The following is a 23,739-nucleotide window of genomic DNA, read 5'->3' as shown; positions in this document are numbered from 1 at the left end:
TCCACTGTCACCAACTTCGCATCTATATGGCTCCCAAAACCAGCTTTTCAACCCTCCTGCTTCCCTTTGCAGATGGCCGCTCCCTTTAGAATGCTGTTCCTGCACCTCCGCAATGACCCTAAGCCTTTCTGTCTGCCAGGACCCGGCTTCAGACCCGCCCTGACCCATCGCTCACAGCGCTTCTCCTTCTCGCGGCTGTCCTTCCCCCGCTGCCTCCTGCACTCGCCTGGTGCCTGGTGTCTCTGCTACCGCCGTGGGATCTCTGCCCATGCTTGACAGTGGAGACTGACTTCTGGCGCGGGGGCCGCTGGCCGGACTCTGCACTAAGTGGAGCAAATGCCTTGCTTCGGTGGCACATTTTCCATGATACCTGGGAAGTACAAGACACCTTCTCAGTATTTGTTGAACGAGCGAGAGTGGTTGTGCACGTTTCTCTCAGCACTCAAGGTGACGGCCTTGTTACCTTGCTGATTCGTCATAGGGCCTGTTTTAGCTGAGAAACCCTCAGCTGGATGAGATCTTTCTCCACGTGTTCACACTTGGCCTTCTAATATGTTTTGTTTGGAAAGTCCAATGACAGCAGAGTGACCGGCACATAGTAGTGTTAAATGTGAAAAAACAAAACTCAGCTGAGTCGATTTTAAAGATCTTACTGGCTTTATTCAGTGATTCATGAATTGGGCAGCATCCGATCTAGCAAATAGAAAGGAGCTCTGAAGAGCTGTACTAAATGAAAGACTTTGATAGGCAGAAGGGAGAAGGACAAGGAAGTCACTAGCAAAGAGTGGATTGTTTCAAGGAAGGTCACCTTTCTTTGGAGGATGGCAGCGGTCCCACAGGTAGAATAGCACATTAGTGCAGACCAGGTAATTCCAGATTGACTGAGATTACATTTTTGGGAGAGGCTGAATCTACGGCTAGGTTAGGTAGTAAAGCTCAGTTTGGTGACGTGGGCTTAGCACAAGTGACTCCATTTTGAGCCTGCTGTCTCTTTTTTAACAGTTCCTCACTTTTTTTTTTTAAAGATTTTATTTATTTATTCGACAGAGAGAGACAGCCAGCGAGAGAGGGAACACAAGCAGGGGGAGTGGGAGAGGAAGAAGCAGGCTCATAGCGGAAGAGCCTGATGTGGGGCTCGATCCCGCAACGCCAGGATCACGCCCTGAGCCGAAGGCAGACGCTTAACCGCTGTGCCACCCAGGCGCCCCAACAGTTCCTCACTTTTGATCAGACTTTCAGCTTAACTAAGATGTGATCAACATTGAAGGCATCAGTGCCATTCCCAGCTACTGCTCTAAAGTTCTGGTAGTTTTTGCCGAATCTCTGTCACGACTTAAGGTTCTCATTTTTTCAGTCAGTAACTTTCTTCATTCCTTTTTCAATATTCTAGTCTTAGGGAGATCATTTGGTGGTTAGTGGCTATGAACATGCATTTAAAACGCTTTGAGGAAATACGGTACACCAGGGAGATTACTATGATTATTATACACAGGGTAATTCCTGATGTCTAGAGTGCACTTCAAAGCCATGGTCCCCAAGACCCAAACCAATCAAAATCAAATAAAGAAAGACCATGATGAGTCCCTTTGTTAAGCCAGGTGGCTTAGTTCAGCGATTTTATGTAGCTGGGTTTCCACTTCCCCAGAAGTGTTAATCCAGGGGCAGCAAGCAGTGTTGGCCATAGCACAGATGCCTTGCTCAGCTGCCGGATAATCAAGGACTATCCTTTTATCAAGCACAACCTTGGTCAGAGTCTAAGGACTTCTGTTGGGTAACAGTTGCTTTAAGAGTTAAGGAGAGCTTTTTTTTTTTCAAGTTTTTTTTTTTTAAGGTTTTATTTATTTGTCAGAAAGAGAGAGAGAGAGAGAGAGAGAGAGCAGCAGGCAGAGGGAGAAGCAGGCACTCAGTTGAGCAAGGAGCCCGATGTGGGACTTGATCCCAGGCCTCCAGGATCATGACCTGAGCCGAAGGCAGACACTTAACCGACTGAGCCACCCAGGCGTCCCTACGGAGAGCTTCTTGATCATTTGTAGTCCTAACTGGGAAAGCAAGGACCTGCTGAAGAGAGCTCATTTTGAACACCTCCTGCAAATTCCTACTTGAGTCTGTGGCACAGGACTGGCATGGAGGCCGGTAACATTTAGGGGTCTGCGGACCACACAGACAGTTTTTGTTCTCGTTACCCTTGCCTTGTGTCCCTTTCTTTGTGTAGAGTCTGGATGCACGGTTCCCTGGGTTTGGGATTGTTAACCAGAGACCAGGAAACGGACCCCAGGGCTGGGGGGTCTGACGCAATAGAAAGGGGGTAGTTTGTTCCAGAGAGACCGACACATTGGAAATAGAAAGTTTGTGAGAGGCAGAACTACACAGTCACCAGCATTGTGGCATACCCAACAGTTGTTTGGAGGCTGGATTACCCCCCTTAGCAGTGGCCTGCAAGATACAGATTGGCGGTATTGTCTTCCCAGGCCAGTGCCAGAGTAAAGGACAGAAAAGGAGGAAGAAAGGGTTTCATGTTTCAAGTATGAAGTCTTGATCTGATGGCCAATATCTATAGAAATGCAAACAATTTTTCTCTGCAGTTATCCCCGTTTTTTAGTTAAAGATAATTCCAGTAAAACCGATTTGTTTGCATTAAACTTGGGCTAATTACTTACATAAATGCAGCAAGAATATTGATTAACCATGTAAGTTCCTTTGAAGACTGCTTTGTGGAGCTTTTCATAAAGAATCAAATTGAACTCTTAAAAGCCTGTGAGGCCAGGAAGCCACTCCAAGGACTTACCATCAGCTATTACCTGCAGTACCAATAATTTGGGTGAATTTCTGTCTTCTCAGGGTTCCCCTAAGTATCCTGAGGTTTCTGGGCCTGCCAGGAAGTGACCTTTCTTACTCATCTGGTAAGGCTGCTAGGAACCCTCTATAAGCAAGGTACCAAGTGATTTTTCCAAGCAGTTCCTTTAACTGTCTGGTCATATCTGAGTCTATACACATCTCTCTTAAATATGACATTTCAGTCAAGACCTCTGTAATGTAGCCCGTGTTTCTAATTGTGTCCTGTTACAAGAAGAACAGAGTCTTAATGAACTTACGTAAATACCTAACTATATTACCAGGAAAAGAATACTCAAGAGTGTCTGGATTCTGGAGGGATCAGGTAGGGAGAAAAAGGAAATGTTTCATTCACACCTTTGTCACAAAGGTATGCTTTATCAAATTGCTTTAAGTCATAGATAGTTTAAAAAGTTTCCTTTAATCTGGAAAGGAAAAACAAAACACTGAGGAACCAGCAGTGTTTCAAACGAAAAGTCATAATCCTCCTTCTCCGGTCATTCAGTCATTTAATTAATATCTGTTCTGCTTGAATCCATTTCTTCCATTAGTTCTGGAAATTCCTACTGAGGACAGTTTTATGATTTTTTTTTTTTAAGATTTCACTTATTTATTTATTTGACAGAGAGCACAAGAAGGCAGAGTGGCAGGCAAAAGGAGAGGGGGAGAAGCAGGCTCCCCACTGAGCAGGGAACCCGTTGCAGGGCTCGATCCCCAGACTCTGAGATCATGACCTGAACTGAAAGCAGATGCTTAACCAACTGAGCCACCCAGGCGCCCCCAGGTTTATGATCTTAAAGTATCAGAAACCTGTTCTCACCAAAGTTCTTTCCAGAGTACAAACCTGTTCTCTTTGAAGACGGAGCACTTGGGCAGAAACGCTTTCATAAGAGCATCAGAGTAGAACAGTCACTCTCTGCAAGTGACAAAGACTGAAAAATGACCATTGTTAAGGATGTGATGAGAGTTCATTCGATGAGGAAATTTAGTAATTTCTGTGATATACAACATTTTAGGATAATAATTGGAATTATTACTGATAATATTCTAGAACATGTAGACTGCCGGGAATTTCATACAGTTCCTGGAACACTTACATACCTGCACAAGGACAGTGTAAAGAAAGCTTGGTATTACTCCCCATTTGACAATGTTTCCCAGGTAATTTAACATAGCAAACAAGCCCAGTTAGTTTTCCACACCCCTTTGTATGGAGAAAATAAATCTTTTTTTGAGATGTTCCAGGAGCCCTCTACAAACTACCAGGTAGTTCAAGGTCAGAAAGACTTCATTTAGACCAATAGCCCAAGCAAACTTTGTCCTTCTAGCAGAGAGAAAACCAGATTCTAATTTTGTACCGGCTTACTTTTGATCTTAAAATTCCTTTTTTATTCAAATAAGTTCATTTCAATCTTAGCCAGCTTGACCACATATAAAATTCCTTTCCTAAGATTTCCTTTTTTACAAACCTTCTACGTCTGTTTTACATTCATATTTTGCCCTGTGTTTTTCCTCTTTTTCATTCTGAAGTAAGTCTTTAGGACAAAATGTCTTTTCCTTCAACAAAAATGCCTCTCCGTCCCTCATACCTTCTCTTACCAAAAACACACACCCTGCTTTTCTTGCATACAGAGATGTTTCTCTTATTATTTCCAGTAGCTTTGATTATATATTATTTTGACACTTTAGTTTCTAGTGAAAACTAAGACGTAGGCAGTTATGGACTGCCTTTTTCACCAAAATTCATTATGTTGGCAAATGTATGAATATATTTAATAATTTTTAGAAGCGTACGCTTTTGTTTAGACTACCCAGGGAAACTTCATGAGACATTAGACAACGTCAGCCATCATCCTGTTATTTTTCCTGTTGACGATATAATATAGATATCATATGTTCATATCATATTATCATATAGATAATATCAGGTTATTTGACTTGTAAACCTATGTAGAATAAATGTTGTGTGTCTGCATTATATTTAATGCTGACAACACTGAAGACATGTCTATTTTAATTAAACCAACAAACCTAAATTAACTTTAATACCGAATATTTTCCTAGAACATGTGAACCTGAAAGGCATTTGGGTTAGTTTCTATTATATTTCTGAGAATTTTAGGAATATTTCATATAAATGTTTGTTTGTAAGCCAATTAAATAGAGCCCTTTTGCATATGAATTTTGGCAGTGCCATTCAGATGAAGAATATACCACACATCTGCAATGCGCGTATGTATAGACACCTGTAAACATACAGACGTGCAGACAGAGCCCTGGTAGCTTTCACTTTAAAATTTTAGCAATAAGATGGGTATGACAATGCAAAACTCACTAGTTTTGTTTTTTGTTTTTTTTAAAGATTTTATTTATTCATTTGACAGACAGCCAGCCAGAGAGAGAGGGAACATAAGCAGGGGGAGTGGGGAGGAAGAAGCAGGCTCCCAACCAAGCAGGGAGCCTGACGCAGGGCTCAATCCCAGAACCCTGGGATCACGCCCTGAGCCGAAGGCAGACGCTTCACAACGGAGCCACCCAGGTGCCCCCAAAACTCACTAGTTTTTAAAAGAGCATTTGGATCCAAATCAGGTTTCTGGCGGATGAAATGATGTTATCTACTTAGATATCTAAAGCTTTTTCTACCAATATTTGTGGGGAAGACACTTAAGATTTGTAGTTAAATGTATGGAAGCTGTGGACCAGATTTGGGACAAGGGAGCTTCTATAGCAGGTTGTATTTGTAAAAAGCCTCCACCACTTTTTTCTTCAGTCCTAGGAATTGAGGATGGTCTAGATGAGAGTTCCTGGAGACAACCAGGTAGAACATTGACCTCTCAAAGGCTCAGGGAAAGAGTGCAAGTTCCTCTAAGAAGTACTTTTGGGGGCACCTGGGTGGCTTAGTTGGTTAAGTGTCTGCCTTCGGCTTGGGTCATGATTCTGGGATCCTGGGATTGAGCCCTGCATCAGGCTCCCTGCGCAGGGAGCCTGCTTCTCCCTCTCCCTCTGCCACTCCCCCTGCTTGTGTGCTCTTCACTCTCTGTCAAATAAATAAAATCTTTAAAAAATAAAAAATAAATTTTAAAAAGTACTTTTGTTCCCTGAAGTCAGAATTTTCACAGTCCTTATGAGACTTTTGAGAAAACTAGGGGAGGTTTTGGGATTGGTAAAGAGGCTAGGTGGGGTTTGGATTGTTTCTAGAGCTGCGTTTCTGGTTTTGTCAAGATTTGTAAAGTAAGGACAGTAGCTTTTAATTTCTCAAGGAATTGGGCTGTAACTTAAATGATAGCATAGGCTGATCTACCCATTTAAACCACATTATCTTTATTTATTTATTTTTGTATCAGGGAGATTTCTAATTAAAATCAAAAGATTGCTGTATTCTGGATTTAGAGCTGTTTGTCTTTGGGATGTTTTAGCAAATCCTTCCACAGAGGCTTCAGAAGTTTTTTCTTTCCCTCTAGATACATTGTTTTATTTTAGCTTAGGGGAGAAGACCTAAAAAAAAAAAAAAAAAAAAAAAAAAGTTCCTATCAGTGTCTGAATATCAGCTCCCAGTTTGGCCAACTTCTGACCACAGTGTTATTTTAAAAAAGTCTTTTCAGGGGCGCCTGGCAGGCTCAGTTGGTAGAGTGTGTGACCTTTGATCTCAGGGTTGTAAATTCAAGCCCCATGTTGGGTGTAGAGATTACTTAAAAAAAAAAAGTCCTTTCAAATACTTTGTCAAGTTGGAGCCGGGACAAACAGTAAACATTCCTGGCAGTATTGAACAATCTGTTGGACTCAAGAGGCCTCCACAGGGAGGATGCAAAAGATATTTTCTTTTTCTCTCTCTACTGGGTACTAGAGACAGATATCAGGAAGAGCTGACTCTAGTAAGAATTCTCAGCTTAGCTGGCTTCTGCCAGTCTTCCAGGATCCTATCTGTAGACTCTGAGTGGGGTTTAAAGTAAAGTGTAAGGGCGCCTGGGTGGCTCAGTCGTTAAGCATCTGCCTTTGGCTCAGGTTGTTCTGGGATCGAGCCCCATGTCACGTCGGGCTCCCTGCTCAGCGGGAAGCCTCCTTCTCCCTCTCCCACTCCCCCTGCTTGTGTTCCCTCTCTCGCTGCCTCTCTCTCTGTCAAATAACTAAATAAAATCTTTTCTAAAAATAACTAACTAACTAAATAACTAAATAAATAATATAAAATAGAGTGTAGCTCTGGTATCTACCAGAATTTGGTAAGGATTTTCATTAGTTTTAATTTCAGTTTCCCCTTAGCTGTTTAAGGGAGTAACGTAGCACTTTACCAGAAAACCCCTCAGAGTCTCATCACTGGGGACCCTCCTTCAGAGGCAGGAATGTGAAGGACATGCACAAAACCTTCGAGAAAATGTTTTTTCCAGTGTCCCAGTTGATTGCCAATGAAACACTAATTTCTAGGCCAGTTTTTTGATGATGCACCCCTGGGAGGGTGCAATGCAGAAGACCTAGGTGTTTTATTTATTTTTTATTTTTTGAGAGGGAGAGAAAGAGAGGGAGAGGGGAGCATGTGCACGAGCAGGGGGAGGGACAGAGGAAGAGGGAGAGGGAGAGAGAATCCCAAAGCAGGCTCCACATTCAGCGCGGAGCCTGGCACGGAGCTCAGCCCCACGACCCTGTGATCATGAGTCAAGCCAAAATCAAGAGTCAGACGCTCAACCAACTGAGGCACCCAGGTACCCCTAGGTGTTGTTTTAGATAACCTTTTGTGTGTGATTTTTCATTAGCCTTTTTGCAATGAAACTTTGAATGAAGCTGTTTTGGAATTTTGAAACCTTTTGGAAGCTTCTCTACATCTACTAAAATAGGTATCCGTTCTATTTGTTTGATTTGGGAACCCTTGCTTTTCAGTGTACTTCTTAAATAAAGGATCTTGTTTAATTGGAATGTTCCCCATATTGGCCATTGTAATTCTAGGTTGTCTTTAGTAAGATTTCGCCATTTTTGTAGATATTTATAGCTTCCCAAACCGTAGTTCTTAGTCATTAAATGAGGAGGTTGCTAGAAGGTAGTGCACTCAACTCTTCGGAATTTAAGGATTTTTTTTTTTTTAAACTAAGGCTTGGACTCCCTTGGAGCCAGCCTAAAACCTAAGGGGAATGTGCTGCTGGTTTGGTGATTAGAAGGTGTTTTATGGGATACCTCCTCACCTGGTAGTTTTATTGAGGTTGCAGGTGCCGTAGTGTGACTCTAACTCAACCTGTAACCAATTTATTCTTGAGTTAGGTGACCAGCTTAAGACTCGGGAGTCTCAAGAGTTTGATAGCATTCATTCTTACAGCTTTTAAATGCTCAATTATGCCCACTAGATTCGTGGATTTTGGTTTCGGAGATTAACAATAGCCTTCATCTACACAAATCACATTGGACCCGATCTGACTGACCCTGGTCGGTAACCACCAGCAATTCCTAACATGGAACTGGGGACTGGAAAAAGGACTAAAGCAGCAGACTCCAAAGAATGGGGACTGCGGGCTGGGATTCTAAACAGATGGGGAACTGTGAACTGAACAGCCAGCAGTTCCCAAGGTAGAATCTGGGGGCTGAACCAAGGGCTGGGGTTTCCAATCAAATGGGGAACTGTGGAAAGCCAGTTAGGTGGGGAGCCATCTTATTGCCAATTAGTGCCAAGAGTAGAGCTCAGAACCAAGAGGATCTTAACCAATGGCCCTTGGACAGCAAGAAGGAGAACTTTAAGCGTTCAAGGGTACCATGCCTGTGTTTCTTGTTCCTGAAGTTATCGGAAGTTTCCTTCGGATCCCACAGTTGTCACCAAATATGTTGAAAAACAGAAGCCAACTGAGTAAATTCTAAAAATTTTGTTGGCTTTGTTTAACTATTAAAGAATTGGGCAGCATCCCATCTAGCAAATAGAAAGGAGCTCCAAAGAGCTGTACAAAATGAAAGACTTCTATAGACAGAAGGGGAAGGGACATGGAAGTCACTGGCAAAGAGTGGATTGTTTCAGGCAAAGTTGCCTTCCTCTGGGGGATAGCAGAGGTCTGTCATGCAGATCACCTCACTAGTGCTGACCAGGTAGTTCCAGATTGACTAGTTAAGATTACATTACTAGGACAGGCTGAAAATGCAGTTAGGGTAGGTCTTTTTTTTTTTTTTTTAAGATTTTATTTATTTATTTGACAGGCAGGCAGTGAGAGAGGGAGCACAAGCAGGGGGAGTGGGAGAGGGAGAAGCAGGCTTCCCACTGAGCAGGGAGCCTGATGCGGGGCTCGATCCTAGAACGCTGGAATCATGACCTGAACTGAAGGCAGACGCCTAACAACTGAGCCACCCAGGCGCCCCAGGTCTTTTTTTTTTTTTTTTTTAAGATTTTATTTTATTTTTATTTTTGAGAGAGAGTAAGCATGAGCAGGGGAAGGGGCAGAGGGATAAGCAAACTCCCTGCTGAGCCGGGAGCCCAATGCAGGGCTTGATCCCAGGACCCTGGGATCATGACCTGAGCCGAAGGCAGACACTTAACTGAGCCACCCAAGCTCCCAGTTAGGTTAGGTATTAAGTCCCTGTTGGTGATGTGGCCTTAGCACAAGGGACACCATTTTGGACCTGTTTCTTTTTTAACACAGTCAATTTTTATTGAGTGAACAAACATCCTGTTGTACTTCTTAGTCATTGGTGATTTAAATCATTTGGTGACTGTCTTTCCTTTTTCCTCTAATCTCTCTCATAGTTTTTTGGTCCATTTATCTTTCCATTTCTTTTCCATGGAATGTATCCCAAATAAGACTGTTCTTTTTTTTTTTTTAATATTTTATTTATTTGAGAGAGCGAGCACGAGCGGTGGGGGGTAGTTTGGAGGGGGAGAGGCAGAGGCAGAGGGAGAAGCAGACTCCCCACCAAGCAGGGAGCCCAACGTGGGGCTGGATCCCAGGACCCTGGGATCGTAACCTGAGCCGAAGGCAGACACTTAACTGACTGAGCCACCCAGGTGCCCCAAACAAGAATGTTCTTAAGGGAGTTTAGTAATCCCTTTAAATCTGGGGTGTGGTAAGTAGGAATTCATCTGGATACAACTCTTACAAAACTGCTTTTCTGCATGGAAATCTAGCTGGTCCTGGCTGGTCCCTGATTTGTGGTTTGTAATCTGAAAAAAACATGTAGGAGCTGTGATTTGAAGTTCTTGTTCGTCAGTACTCCAGAGCGTTGCCTTCCTCAGTTAGATATTGTGTCTCCTCCTGATCTAAGGGAAGGCTGGGGTAGCTACCTAGATGCCGTTCCTGACGGGGATAACAGAGGAAGCTGTTGTTCTCCTGTGGCAAGTCCTTAAGCTGGATCCTCTCTGCAGTCTATCCTAGGAAATGTCACTGTGTAGCTTAAAAGTTCACACAGAGTTGGTGTTTCTTACAACTGTTTTCTAGAATTAGAATGTGAGGAATTAACCTTTAGGCTTTATGCTCTGTAGTGTGGTTTTCAATTTTTATATACGTGTATTATCACTATCACTAAAGGTTTTGGTTTTTTTTAAGATTTTATTTATTTATCTGATGAGGGAGAGCGAGCACAGGCAGGGGGAGCAGCAGAGGGAGAGGGAGAAGCAGACTCCCTGCTGAGCAGAAAGCCCATCGTGGGACTCAGTCCAAGGACCCTGGGATCACGACCTCAGCTGAAAGCAGACGCCCAGGTGTCACAAGGGTTAAGATTTTTAATAAACTTGCAGGTGCAGAAGTATTTTTCATAATCTCAAATTCTCATTTTCCATCCAATTAAATTAGGTTCTCTCATCTCAAGACAAGTTTGACACATTTTGTGACACTGTTCCTCAGGTTCTGTTTTGTAAAATGTAACACAGTCAGGCTGTGCCTTTTACAGACTGATTCTGTAAGGGGAGCTATTTCAGAGTTGTTACCTATCGAAATTTCGACTATCTTATTCAGTCCAACAACTACGTATTGAAATACCTGAAGAGTTCTTTATTGCCAGACTTAATATTAATTTGAGAAAAGTATTTGAGAACAAATGTCCTGAGATGAGGATTAACGTTTGTTATGCACAGTTGCTTAAATGTAAACAGACAGCTATTAATAGTAGCCAGTGGATTAGTTACCAGGCCCAGTGCAATCTGCTTAAGATTCTCCCTCTCCCTCTTCCTCAGCCCCTGCCCCCCACTCTCTCTTTCTCTAAGAAAAAAAAAATAGTAAAATAAATGAAAGTGCTGGTCAGAAGCATCAGTTTTTTTTTTTTTAAAGATTTTATTTATTTATTTGAGAGAGAGAACAAGTGGGGAGGGGAGAGAGAAGCAGACTCCCCGCTGAGCGGGGAGCCCGATGCAGGGGCTCCATCCAGGACCCTGAGCTGAAGTCAGATGTTTAACTGACTGAGCCACCCAAGCGCCCCCAGAAGCATCAGTCTTCAAAAGTTAATACAATTGGAAACAAGATAGAGTGGAATGTTTTGCAGGGTGTCTTTCAACTTCATTTGGACACTCATTGGCTCTAAGCCAGTCCTCTATTCAGTTATGAAAGAAAAGAAAAATAAGGAACAAGTTTGAAATACTGGAACTATATGGTTAAAGGCTGGGTTAAAAGGGCAGATGTAATTAGGCGTTTTGTGATTAACTTAATATTCTGAGATGGAACTCCCCTAGTAAGATGGCAGTCACTTGTTTATCTGGGTTTGACCTTCAGATGTGTTTTTAGGAAACCTTCAGCATGAAAGTCTTTATGCAGCATATTTGACAACTTGGTTTCTGTGGAAGGCCTTCTCCTGCTCTGTAGAGAAGACAGGAAATGCCCACGTCCCTGGTTTGCCTGCATTCTGTCTGGTGTGATGAGTCAGTGAATGAGTGAGTGAGAGAGGGAGAGAGAAAGAGAGTCTGTGTGTGTGTGTGTGTGTGTGTGTGTGTGTGTGTGTGTGTGTTGGGGGTGTGGCAGCACAGGGAAGCCTCATTGTTGAACCTCTTAGTGTTGTCTTTGCTTATTACCTTTTTTAATTTTATTTTTTTTAAGAGAGAGAGTGCAAGCAGGGAGGGGCAAAGGGAGAAGGAGAGGGAGAATCCCAAGCAGGCTCCACCCTCAGCACAGAGCCCAACACAGGGCTCGATCTCATGACCCTGAGATCATGACCTGAGCTGAAACCAAGAGCTGGATGCTTAACTGACTGAGCTACCCAGGCACCCCATTGCTTATTACCTTTTTAAAACGAACAAAAAAAACCCCCATCTTTGACATCCTTCTGACTCGAATTTATCTCTGAGTTATATTCTCTATAAACTTAAATGATTTTGAGACCAGTGCCTGCTATAAGGTGGCTCTGTCATCGTTTGTTCAGCCGTTCCTAATTGATGATTTCCAGTTCACTTCTATGTATTTTACTCCAAACTATGCAATAAGCATCCTAATCTGTATGTTATGGAGCTTTTGACTTTATAAGCCAGATTATTAGAGGTGGAAATAATGGGTCGAACAATATGTACATTTTAAGACTTAATAGATATTGCCATATTTCCTTCCCCAAAATACCCAGCAATTTTTACTCCCTTCAAGCTATGTAGGGAAGTGCCTTTTATTTCTCATCTAAAATTCTTGCTGGTTGAAGAGGTGGAAACAGACATTTCATTTTGCTTTATTTTTTTTAGTTTTTAAAATATTTTTTAAAAAGATTTTATTTATCCATTTGAGACAGAGAGCGCAATCACACAAGCAGGGGAAGGAGCAGAGGGAGGAGGAGAAGCAGACTCCCTGCTGAGCTGGGAGCCCGATGTGGGGCTCTATCCCAGGACCCTGGGATCATGACCTGAGCCAAAGGCAGATGCTTTACCAACTGAGCTACCCAGGCACCCCTAGTCTATTGAGTTTCTAAGCATAGAGTCATATCATCTCCAAATAAAGATAATTTTGCCACCTTCCAGTATTTACCCCATTTTTTTCTTTTGTAGTACAATGAGCTAGGACTTCTGTTAAAGTTATTAAGCCTCTTTTATGGGTGCCGATCGCATCAGGCTTGGAGCCTGGCTGCCGCAGGAGTGCTGGTGCTCTGTGCCGGGGCCCTCCCATACCACATGCTCACATCTCCTCTGCACAGCCAGGGTCATGCAGGCGCCTTCCTTCCTCCCCAGCTTGATTCGGAGCTCTTGGGCATCATGTCTTATTTTATGTCCCTCCCAGAGCCTAGCAGAGAACTGAGCAAATATTAAACACATGTTGAACTGTCAGATGCATGGAAGGTACTCCTAGTCTCTTCTGCCAGGGCTCTCCACTTCTTCCTTGAAGCTGGCTCGGACTTCGGTGGACTTTCGATCAGGTGACCAGAGTGCTCTCTGCCCAAGGGCCCTTCTCCTTTACCCGCCCTGTGGGATTTAGACTTGAGAGCCGCTACACCAGAGACGTTCCCCTTCTCAAACTTTATCAGCGTCGCCCGGAGATCTTGTTAAAACACAGATCGTGGGGTCACCCCCAACAGTTCTGATTTAGTAGGTCTGGGGTGGGATCCCAGAATTTTGCGTTTCTTGCAAGCTCAGTCGCTGCTGGTCCGGGCAGTGCAGTGTGGGAACCACTGCTCTAGACTAATTGGTGACTTCGCGGATGGAAGGCTAAGAGTTCTTTGTGTGAAAAAGCCAGATTCTTGTGGTGCTCCAAATTCTGCTCAAGTAACCAGGCCCCCCTCACTTCCCGCCAGGGGCTTCTGCCCCAGGCCCTGTCCTTCCATTTGAGTCCGTGCTGAAAGTCAGAGTGCGTGTCAGGGCCACACAATATTCGTCTTTCACAGGATAGGGGATTTTGAAGGGAAACACATTTTGTAGGTTTAATAAAAATGGACTCCCCTTTCCACCCTCTCAGCCTCTGCACTTAGATACCTTCACGAAAACAGAATCATCCATCGGGATCTAAAGCCAGAAAACATCGTCCTGCAGCAAGGAGAGCAAAGAGTGAGTGACCTTCCTGGAAAGTCCTGGGGACTGCCTCAGGGGAGCTGCTCTAGGAGAGAAAGAACACCCTTTGTATCTTTGTTTGTATTTGCGTTTCCTTGACTTTGTATTTGCTTTGATTCTCTGGGAACACTTTTTGATTTGAAACAGAATACAGCAAGATGGAGGCAAGTTTGAATGGATCACATTGTTAGTTGCCCAAGTTGCAGGAATCTGATAAGGAAAACGTTTCTCCTCCCACCTCCGCCCCAGCCTTTGGGACCAACACCTCTGAGAAATAGACTTTTTGTTTTCTGTGTGTTCGAGAGCACAGCTTTTGATTCTAACCTGGAAACCAGCTCTCAGCTGGTTCTGGATGCGACGCAGAGGAGGCATTGGGGCACCTGCTCATAGGGCCTGGCCCCACCTGCCATCTCCGCAGAGCTCTTCGGGACCCTCTGCAGGGGCCCTCCTGCTTGGGTGTGATGGTTACCTCCTCATGGGGCTTGGCGCTGTGCACTTTCACAGCCTTGTTCGTTTAGCTGGGGTCACAAGCAAGGGCTCAGCTGGGTGGAATATAGAAATCCAACATATGGGCCACTCACTCTTTTCTGGTGGAGCTTCCATCAGCATTCTGGGCCTGACCCATGACTGTCCTAGCGCTCCCCTTGGTTCCAGTTCACACTCATTCTTGCCAGTGGTTCTAAGATTTGAGAACTGCGGGTAGTCACTGAGCAGGTCTTTTACATCATCAAGTCCAGATTTAGCAATCTTGAGGGCTGGTGGGGAGTCCGTTCATTTTGACCTTCCTCTGGTGAGTAGTTACAAAGGGGAACATGTGCCTTTTCTCAGGATTTTTACTGTGTGTGTTTTCTCTTGCCCTCTGTCTGCCATGTTGAAGGCAGTCTCCTGTGTATTAGGTGGTTCTTAGGAACTCAGGATCTAATACCACCTGGGTATTCTGAATATCTTCTGCTCTGGTCAGCCATCTGTTCTTATAGGAGGACAGTGTATTCTCATAATCCTCCGATTTTTCCTTTTTTTCAGTTAATACACAAAATTATTGACCTAGGATATGCCAAGGAACTGGATCAGGGCAGTCTTTGTACTTCCTTTGTGGGGACCCTGCAATACCTGGTAAGACATGGGGTTTACATGTTTGCTTATCAGCTGCTCTCTGATGGCTGTACGTGTGTGGCTTCTCTCTGTCCTTGCCTTCTAGCATCTAAACCTTACCAGCTCTTTCGAGGTTTCCCAGATGTATAGGAACCATTGTATGACAGAGACGTACAAGTCAGCACGTTTTGCCAGTGGAGGCCTGATGGAAGGATATGGTCATCTTCTCTGACGTCAGAAGGGCTTTGCTAGTGGCCCTCGCACACCATCTTGTAATATCTTGGGCTTCAGTATTTTAGCTGAAAATAAAGAGTTTGAACTAGATTCACGCTGGTCTGTAGAAGCCACAGTTTCCACGACGTGTCTCGGGCCACCAAGAGGGAGCTGAGCTCTGAGCCCCCACCCCTTCTTTGCATTATTTGGTCTGAATATTGGGGTTCTCTTTGAGTCACTCAGTCATTCAGGAAATACTGAGGGTAGTGTATGTCTGCTTGCCGGGCACTGTGCTGAGAGCTGGCGATGCCGTGGGAAAAAAGATACGCATTTCCCTGGTCTTTAGGGGCTGGGAGTGTAGTGAGAAAGCAGGCATTAACCCCACACTTACACAGGTAACTAAGAAATTAAACTTGTGACAAGTGCTACAAAGGGAAAGTGCTAAATGAGCTTAAATATTTTATCTAGTTCTTAAATAAAAAAGAAAAAAAGTCCTTCGCAGTCTCTCTGAGTGCATTTCTACTTCCTGCTTATCCCACCAGCAAGGTAATGGGCTCCATTGCTTTATGACCTGCTCTGTGGAATAGAGATTTCAGAGTGGCGTGATGTGATTCGGGCCCACGTAATTACGGAGGTCCTGCTGAGCATCCTCTGAAATCCTCGTGGGCTCAGCAGCAGTTAAGCAGGGGGGACCCCCTGCTCTGACCAGGGTGCTCAGTCAAATCCTTCACCTTAAGAACTTAGACTTCTGTCCATAACCAGAGACAGAGATTGATCCCCCAGTTTTTCCTTGCAGTTTTCCCTCTTTGGTTCTTCTGTAAGTGTCACACTTCTAACCAGACCATGCAGTCCTGTCTCCCTGCCTTTGCTTGTGATGGTCCTTTCTAGAATATTTCCTCGCAGACACTCATGTGAGGAGCCTTCTTCTGAGCCAGATTCCATTCCCACCTGTGCTTCAAAGCTTTGCTTGGTCATTCCAGCTGTCTCTGCTTGGGCAGCAGGCATGCATCCGGCTTTTTTCCTGCCTGATTGTAAATGTCCCATCCCGTGTATGACCACACGTCCTGAGTCACATTGGTTTCGGAGACGTGGTCAGCATTAAATGTGTGATCATGCATTTGGTGTGTCTAGCGTGGTGTCATTTTCCTCTGTGGTATGTAACCTATCTTCCCACCTGGACACGGCACCCAAGGAAAGGGTATATGGTGTGCTCTGACCTACCTCAAAACACCCCTGGGGGGCCCTTGTATCAGCATCAGGAGTGCATGAGGTACAGAAAAATTGTAGGTACCACATGTGGTCACCTCCCCCCCTTGAGTGGACACGCCGGTCGGGGGATGCGGGAGACACGATGAGAAGGGCCATTTGGCGCCCCCCCCCCCCGGAGGCTCTTTGGCAGAAGGAGCAGTTCAGGTGCTTCCCCACCACACGTTCTCCTACAGGCCCCAGAACTCCTGGAGCAGCAGAAGTACACAGTGACCGTGGACTACTGGAGCTTCGGCACCTTGGCTTTCGAGTGCATCACGGGCTTCCGACCTTTTCTCCCTAACTGGCAGCCCGTGCAGTGGTGAGTGAGGGACTGGGGGCTGCAGGTGGGGCCAGGAGCGTCCCCTGAAGGGAGGAGGGTGTCCCTCTGTCTTTGTCATGTCCTTCACCTGTTCCTATCTCCCTGGGCGCTCCCAGCCTGGGCCTGAGACATCTGTCTCCCATAGAGGATGTCCCGTTAGAATCCAGCGTGTGGTCAGTCCAGGCTCCGAAGTCCTGGGAGAGTAGAGCAGTTGTTTAGTGTTAGCATCTTTAAATGTAACACCGTATAAATGTTTGCCGTGTGTGCAGTAGCAGCATGGCCGTGCATTTACAGACCGCTGTGTACATTGGTGCACTTACACTGAAGATGCTGTGTATTAGTAAACTATAAAGGACATGTGCATGTGACAGATGAGAAGTATTTACGTGGAAATGTATTATTGACACATTTTACTATTCCTCAATAGAAATTCTCGTTTCAAAAGAGTAAGAAAGGGGCTGCTTAGAATATGAACCAATACGTACACGAATAAGTTACCAAAACAAAGATTTATTTTTTTATTTTTATTTTTATTTTTTTAAAAGATTTTATTTATTTATTTGACAGAGATAGAGACAGCCAGCGAGAGAGGGAACACAAGCAGGGAGAGTGGGAGAGGAAGAAGCAGGCTCATAGCGGAGGAGTGGGGCTCGATCCCATAATGCTGGGATCACGCCCTGAGCCGAAGGCAGACGCTAACAACTGTGCCACCCAGGTGCCCCCAAAACAAAGATTTATTGATAAGAAAACTGAAGGACACAATTAAGTTTTTAAAAAATTATCTTTGCCTTTTTTTTATTACAAAAATAAGTGTTCTTTGTATGTGTGAAGGTTAACCATTACCAAAATGCATAGTTCAAAAACTCACAGTCCCCTAAATCAGGTTTCATTCAGAGTGTTCCTTGAGAGGCCACACGCTAATTTTAATTGATGCTACTGTTATTCCAAATTTTGTTTTTATTTCCAGTTTTTGTCTTTTTGGAGCAGTAATAAGTTCACATGGTTCAGGCTTCCAAGAGTAGTAAAAGCACTGAAAAGTCCTCTCTGACCGGCCTCCCAGCCACCTGGCTTCCTTCCCCACAGGCACCTGATACCACTGGTTTTGGGTGTGTTTCCAAGGATGTTTCATACGGGTACAAACAAATTGGCTTGTATTTGTCTGTTGGTTCATTTACGTGTTTCACCCCTTTCTTACATCAACGATAGCATAATATGAACTGCCCTGCATGTGCTCTCAAAGCATTTCTACACCATGAGAATTTCCTCCACACAATCCAGAAATAACCACTACAAACGTGTTTGTGTGTCTCTTTAGTATATGTGTTATACTTTTAAAAAAAAAACCCACAAATAAATTACTACAAACACCCTCATATAACCTGCTTTCCAGTCTTGCTATTGAAAATGCTTTATGTTTTTCCATTATTTGTAATGTCTGATATTCAACTGAGTGGCTGTACTGGAATTTTTTAAACTTCTCCCCTGTTATTGGAAGCATGGGTGGTTTATAATTTTTACTTATTAAAAGAACACCAAGAATAATGTCCTTGTAGGGAAATCCTTGTATATCCATAATCATTTCCCTAGGATAATTCCTAGAAGTGGAATTAACTGATCAAAGATTATGCATATTTTTAAGGTTTTTGTTGTGTATTAAAATGCTCAACAGAAAGGTTATATAAATAATGTTTCCACCAGAAACATACAAAGCTGCCTCTTTTACCACACCATTGCCAGCACTGGCTATTATCATTTTTCTAAATGAAAATACTAACTTTTTCGAAGGACAGGTTTTTTGCGTCATGAATTATTTATTTATAAGATGTAGCCTTGGAAATCCATTCTAGAAGAGTGGTTTTTGTGGTGGCGGTCCAGTTTAGTCAACATGTATAAGCCAAACTCTGGAAATATGAAGATGATTGCCACCAGGTCCCTACTCTTCAGGAGTCTGGCGAAAGGGCAAAGTATGCCCTCCTGTGGTGATTTATTTTAAAACAATCAATCCTTGACCTACATAGGTTCTGGAAGATTGAGGAATTAGCTCATTAATTTATAGTCACACCTGATACTGTAACGATCATGAAAATAACTTTTAAATATCTGTACATCAGTAGTGTTTTTAACTAACCCAAGAATTACTGCATTTCTGCAGTTCAAATGTTGAGGTTTTTCATTATTTTTAACAAGATGAGTTAAAATCCTTTCAAACTGGAAAAACAAGTGCTATTTGAAAATAAATCCCTGATGTTTCAGCATCTGTACAGTAAGTCTGTTGTCTGCAGAATCAGCTTCTCAGAACTCCCCTCACCGATGCTGGAAGACCAGATGACACTTTCAGGTAGACTTCTTGGACCCCCAGTCAGGAGCTGTTCAGTGGACTAGTTTGTGAGAAGTGTCTGTCTCATCTGCCTTGTAATGCCTCAGACAACTTTTTAAAAACTTCACTCTCTCCTCTCAGATGGCAGGTGGATAGGAATTTCAGGATAGATGCAATGCGAGCTTCATAATTCTATTGTAATGCTACTTTGAAATACATTTCAGGACCTAAGCAAAAGCATTTTATTTACTATGTCCTTTTATGTTTAATATCCCATTGACCAACTAAGTTTTCCACTAGAGGATCGCCTGTCTCACTTACACGTCTTGACGCTCTTGGTGCCCCTGCCTTACAGTCAGTACCAGCCGGAGCTGTAAACGGCTGCTGCGGCCTCACGCCGGCGCCTGTAGGTCTCCTGTGTGCCCCTCACAGACCAGCTCATCCCTGCCGATGAGAAACGTTCAGGACTAAAACATTTTTGTTTTGAATTTCCCAGTGTTTTTGGAAAGGAAAGACTTGGACATTCAGACAGAGTAGAAAAAGAACAGCAGACTTGGGGTTTGAGCCCCCGATTCTACCACTCTGTAGTTGTGTGAACTTGGGCGAGCCAGTGGCTCTTCATTTCCTCACCACTGAACGGGAGACTAAACACGGGGTCTACCACGTGGGGCCATCGTGGCAAAGAAGTCTGTGTTCAGTGTTGAGGTACTTGGTTATCTGTGAAGCATTATTCACACTGAAGTTCTTTTCCTCATCACTGAAAAGCTTTGAAATTAGTGGGTTTAAAATGTGCTCCCCTCAAATTCTGTTTCCGATGCATCGGTGCATCAGCGAGTTCTAAACTGGGAAACGTAGAAGTTCCTTCAGCACCAGAGGTACTCTCAGCCGTCTACATTCAGAGGGAAGTGCGTTGTGCGCGCGCGTGTGGTGCCATCAACGTGATACACGTGCGGTGATCCTGGTTTGGAAGTTCTCATTTTATCCTCTGTCAACACATGAATTTTGTCTGAGATAAAATGAGAAGTAGAGGAAATGACGAAGACACGCTAAGCGTGAGATGAGGAGTCAGTGGTGCCGGCTGCGGAAGTCCGGGCACAGGACGGTTGGTGCCTCCACTCCTGCGGGCGGTGCAGCCGGGTCTCCAGCTGTGAAAGAAGCCATCCTAGCCGGATACCGAGGCACTGAGTGTTACCCAGAGATAAAATCGCGCCCTGGGGTATCCCGTACAGTTGTAAAGTGATCTGTTACAGAGGTGAAGTGCATCTTGCCCGCTAAGTGACTTCGAGGCTGTAATTAAGGAGATGACCCGTTCGCAGGCATTCCAAAGTCCGGCAGAAGAGTGAGATGGACATTGTCGTCAGTGAGGACTTGAATGGAGCGGTGAAGTTTTCAAGCTCCTTACCCTACCCCAATAATCTGAACAGGTAAGGCCCAGTGGCACTTCAGATAGCTTTTAAAGAGGTTATCAGGATAGCATCCCGTGACGAAGGACTTGACATAACCATCTCCATCTTAAACTTGGAATGGATTCCCACCCCTCACCCCATCTAGAAATCATCTCTTTCCTAAATTCACATAACAATTTAGCTGTACCTCTTACCACCTCTAGTAGCCTCTACCTTGTATTACATTTAGTTTTGCTTGGGTTTATCTCCTAGTCAACTGTGAGCCTTTTCAAGGTAGGGAATTATATTTTACTTCTCTCTGCATTCTTGTGTAGCCGCATAATGTGTAATAGTCAACAAATAAATCTTTGTAGTTTGAACAGCATTGCAATCTAGTCTTAGAGCCCGAATGTGAACACTTAAATAGTAATGCCAGCATTGGGTAGTAGTACAAAAGAAAGCAGCAAGGCAGTCACACACAACTGAGTAGTATGGATAATAATTACCATGAGTATTTAGAGAATGGGGAGAGAGGTATCGTGTGGACTAGAGCTTTGTGGAATGACTCTGGATGAGCTGGAACTTTCTGGAAGGATCTGGAAAGATGTGCAGGGCATGGATAGATGAAGAGGAAGTAAGTTTGAGGGGGAAGGAGTGAGGGGAGCAAAGGCATGTTCGAGGGCGCAGTGAGTAGGGAGTTGATCTCTGTGGAGGCTGAGAACACCTGCACAAGGCGGACCTGTGCCTGGGAAGGAGTGTGAACTTTGTTGTGGGACCACAAGTAGTTTTTTGGGAGGGTGTGGATTAACAAATCTGGCAGGATGGCATCTAGCTTGTGTGTGGGGCTCACCTGGATGTAGGACATGCTTGCGACATTTAAAGAGCTTCACAGATCATTCTCATGCAGCCAGGTGGAGATCAGTCTGTTGACCCATCTGTTGAGAAATCTTGGCTTTCAGGGGGTGTCATAGCAGATTAGGAGAAGGGATAAGCACCCGAATCATGGGTCTGGCTGGAAATGTTTGCTTGCCCTCAGATGAATTCATTTTCAGTAATCCCACATCGGCTGCCACGGATGTGTTGTGGTGAACGTATGTGAGGTCGCACGGGAGGCTGCCTGAGAACGGCACTGGAGCTGTCCCCTCCCACACCGTGCTCTTGTTCCCCGCAGCATCCTGGCACAGCGGCTGGAGAAGTGGCTGCAGCTGATGCTGATGTGGCACCCACGGCAAAGGGGCACCGATCCTGTGTACGGGCCCAACGGCTGCTTCAAGGCCCTGGATGACATCTTAAACCTGAAGGTGAGCACAGAGCCAGGTCAGCCTCGAGGCAGCACTCCCCGATGGGCTGTGGCAGGGCTCGGGAGGAAGGGGCTCCTTAAAAAGCGGGTCATGGGCTACCTGAGCAGCGGAAAGGGAGGCCCCAGGCGAGTGCGTGCCCCTGGGCCAACTGACGTCACTTGTGAGGTGGTAGCTATGGACAAACAGGTGTATGGAAGACCAGAATTATGAACCTTGGCACTGGGGCTCCCTTCCCCCCTCTAGCCTGGCCCCTCTGTTTGTGTGGCTGGGAAGTGTTTGTTAGCAGCAAACAATCCAGGCAAATAGGCGGGTCTCTCTGTAAAGATGCGGGTTTTTTTCCAATAACATCTGGGTTATGTTGCAGCTAGTTCATATCTTGAACATGGTCACAGGCATCATTCACACCTATCCAGTGACAGAGGACGAGAGTCTGCAGAGCTTGCAGGCCAGAATCCAGCAAGACACAGGAATCCCCGAGAAGGACCAGGAGCTGCTGCAGGAAGCTGGGCTGGCGCTGATCCCTGACAAGCCTGCCACTCAGTGTATTTCAGATGGCAAGGTGAGCCCCTGCTCCTTACTGAAGGCCCCGTTTTCCTCAGACTTTGCCTCCCGGCTGTTCGGATTTCAGCTCTGCGTTGTCACACGGTACAGATACCTGCCCGTGTTTTCATTTGGAATGTGGGGTCCCCTGCATGGCCTAACGGGAGACACAAATCCCTCCACACTTGACTCGTTACTTCCAGACCACTTGGGACACCTCTCCATTGCTTTTGTTGTCAAGCAATGCTTCATTCCTCTGAGTCAGCCAAAGCTATTTCCAGTGTACCTCTCGTGCATGGAACCGTGCGGACAACCACGGCTCTATGCACGCCACGGTCCCTGCCCCGAGAAACTGATACAGTCAACTTAGGAGAAGCAAGAATTGGACAGGAAGGGAGATGGCGAACATCTACATTGCACAGTAAAGCCAATAGAGAATAGATAGAAAGTAATAAGTTGTAAATAAGGCATACATTTGGATAATAAGTGTAAAAGGAACGGGAAAGGGAAGTCTAGGCTGGAGTCATTGAGAAAGTCTGCATGGGCGCTCAGTACTTGCCGGCTGAAGATGATGCCATTGGTGAACAGCGGGAAACGCTCTGAAATCCCTGTGTTATTACCTGGAAAAAGCAGGGGTAGGATCCACAAGATCTCATCTTGTTCTTGTCCCTTTGTAGCTGAATGAGGGCCGCACGCTGGACATGGATCTCGTCTTTCTCTTTAACAACAGTAAAATTGCCTATGAGACTCAGATCTCTCCCCGGCCCCAACCTGAAAGTGTCAGCTGTATCCGTAAGAACATCATTGTTTGTTTGTTTTTTTAAGTAATCACTTATAATGCTTGGGACAGGGTAGGAGGAGGGAGAGACATGGACCAAGGGAGGGGTCCACACCAAGGAGATGAGCTTACCTAGTCCTCAGGGCAGCCTTCTTGACTTGGGGCTCATGAGTAGCCCAGCCAAAAAGAGGAAAGGAAGTTTTCAATTTCAATGTCATAAGTAGAAATTTAAATACAGGACAGAGAATACTGCCTGCAAGTCTCTGAACTTGATCAAATCAGATGGCCATTTTATTTATTTTTGAAGTTTTATTTATATTTTAATAATTAGTAACATGTACATGATACAAAAAAATCAAAAGGTACAAAAAGAATAAACAGCAAAAAATAAGCCATCCTCTCTTCCCAATTTCCCGGTCTCTTCCAGGGAAACTGCTCCTGTCAGATTCTTGGGTATACCTTCCAGGAGTATTCTACACATTTATAAAGTTTATATATATTTATATCTCCCCCCAACAAATGGTAGCATACAACATGTACTGTTCTGCACCTGGCTTTTTCACTTAATCATATATTTCAGAGATTTTTTCCGTGTTGGTGCATATAAAGCTCCCTAATTTCTTCTTTTTTTTAATAAAACTTTTTTCTAAAGATTTATTCATTTATTTGAGAGAGAGAGAGAGAATGCGTGGGAACAGGGGGAGGGGCAGAGGAAGAGGGAGACAGAGAATCCCCAAGCAGACTCCCCACTGAGCTCAGAACCCGAAGGAGGGCCAATCCCAGGACCCTGAGATGATGACCTGAGCCAAAA

The 23,739-nt window shown here is 44.5% G+C and overlaps 1 protein-coding gene across 2 annotated transcripts in view; it reads left to right on the top strand.

The window, feature by feature from the left end:
• IKBKB (inhibitor of nuclear factor kappa B kinase subunit beta) overlaps positions 1–23,739 on the top strand; it is a 58,862-nt gene that overhangs the window by 22,191 nt on the left and 12,932 nt on the right. For both annotated transcript variants that reach the window (XM_026485668.4, XM_044379310.3), the window contains exons 6-12: positions 13,644–13,732; positions 14,759–14,848; positions 16,483–16,607; positions 20,241–20,348; positions 21,481–21,610; positions 21,975–22,169; positions 22,828–22,942. In XM_026485668.4, the coding sequence (XP_026341453.1) occupies positions 13,644–13,732; positions 14,759–14,848; positions 16,483–16,607; positions 20,241–20,348; positions 21,481–21,610; positions 21,975–22,169; positions 22,828–22,942 (852 nt within the window). The remainder of the gene's footprint in view (positions 1–13,643; positions 13,733–14,758; positions 14,849–16,482; positions 16,608–20,240; positions 20,349–21,480; positions 21,611–21,974; positions 22,170–22,827; positions 22,943–23,739) is intronic.

Source organism: Ursus arctos, unplaced genomic scaffold (genome assembly GCF_023065955.2).
Source record: "Ursus arctos isolate Adak ecotype North America unplaced genomic scaffold, UrsArc2.0 scaffold_27, whole genome shotgun sequence".
Taxonomy (NCBI): Eukaryota; Metazoa; Chordata; class Mammalia; order Carnivora; family Ursidae; genus Ursus; species Ursus arctos.
The sequence above is the reverse complement of the archived record's forward strand: the minus strand, read 5'-3'. Positions and strand labels throughout refer to the sequence as shown.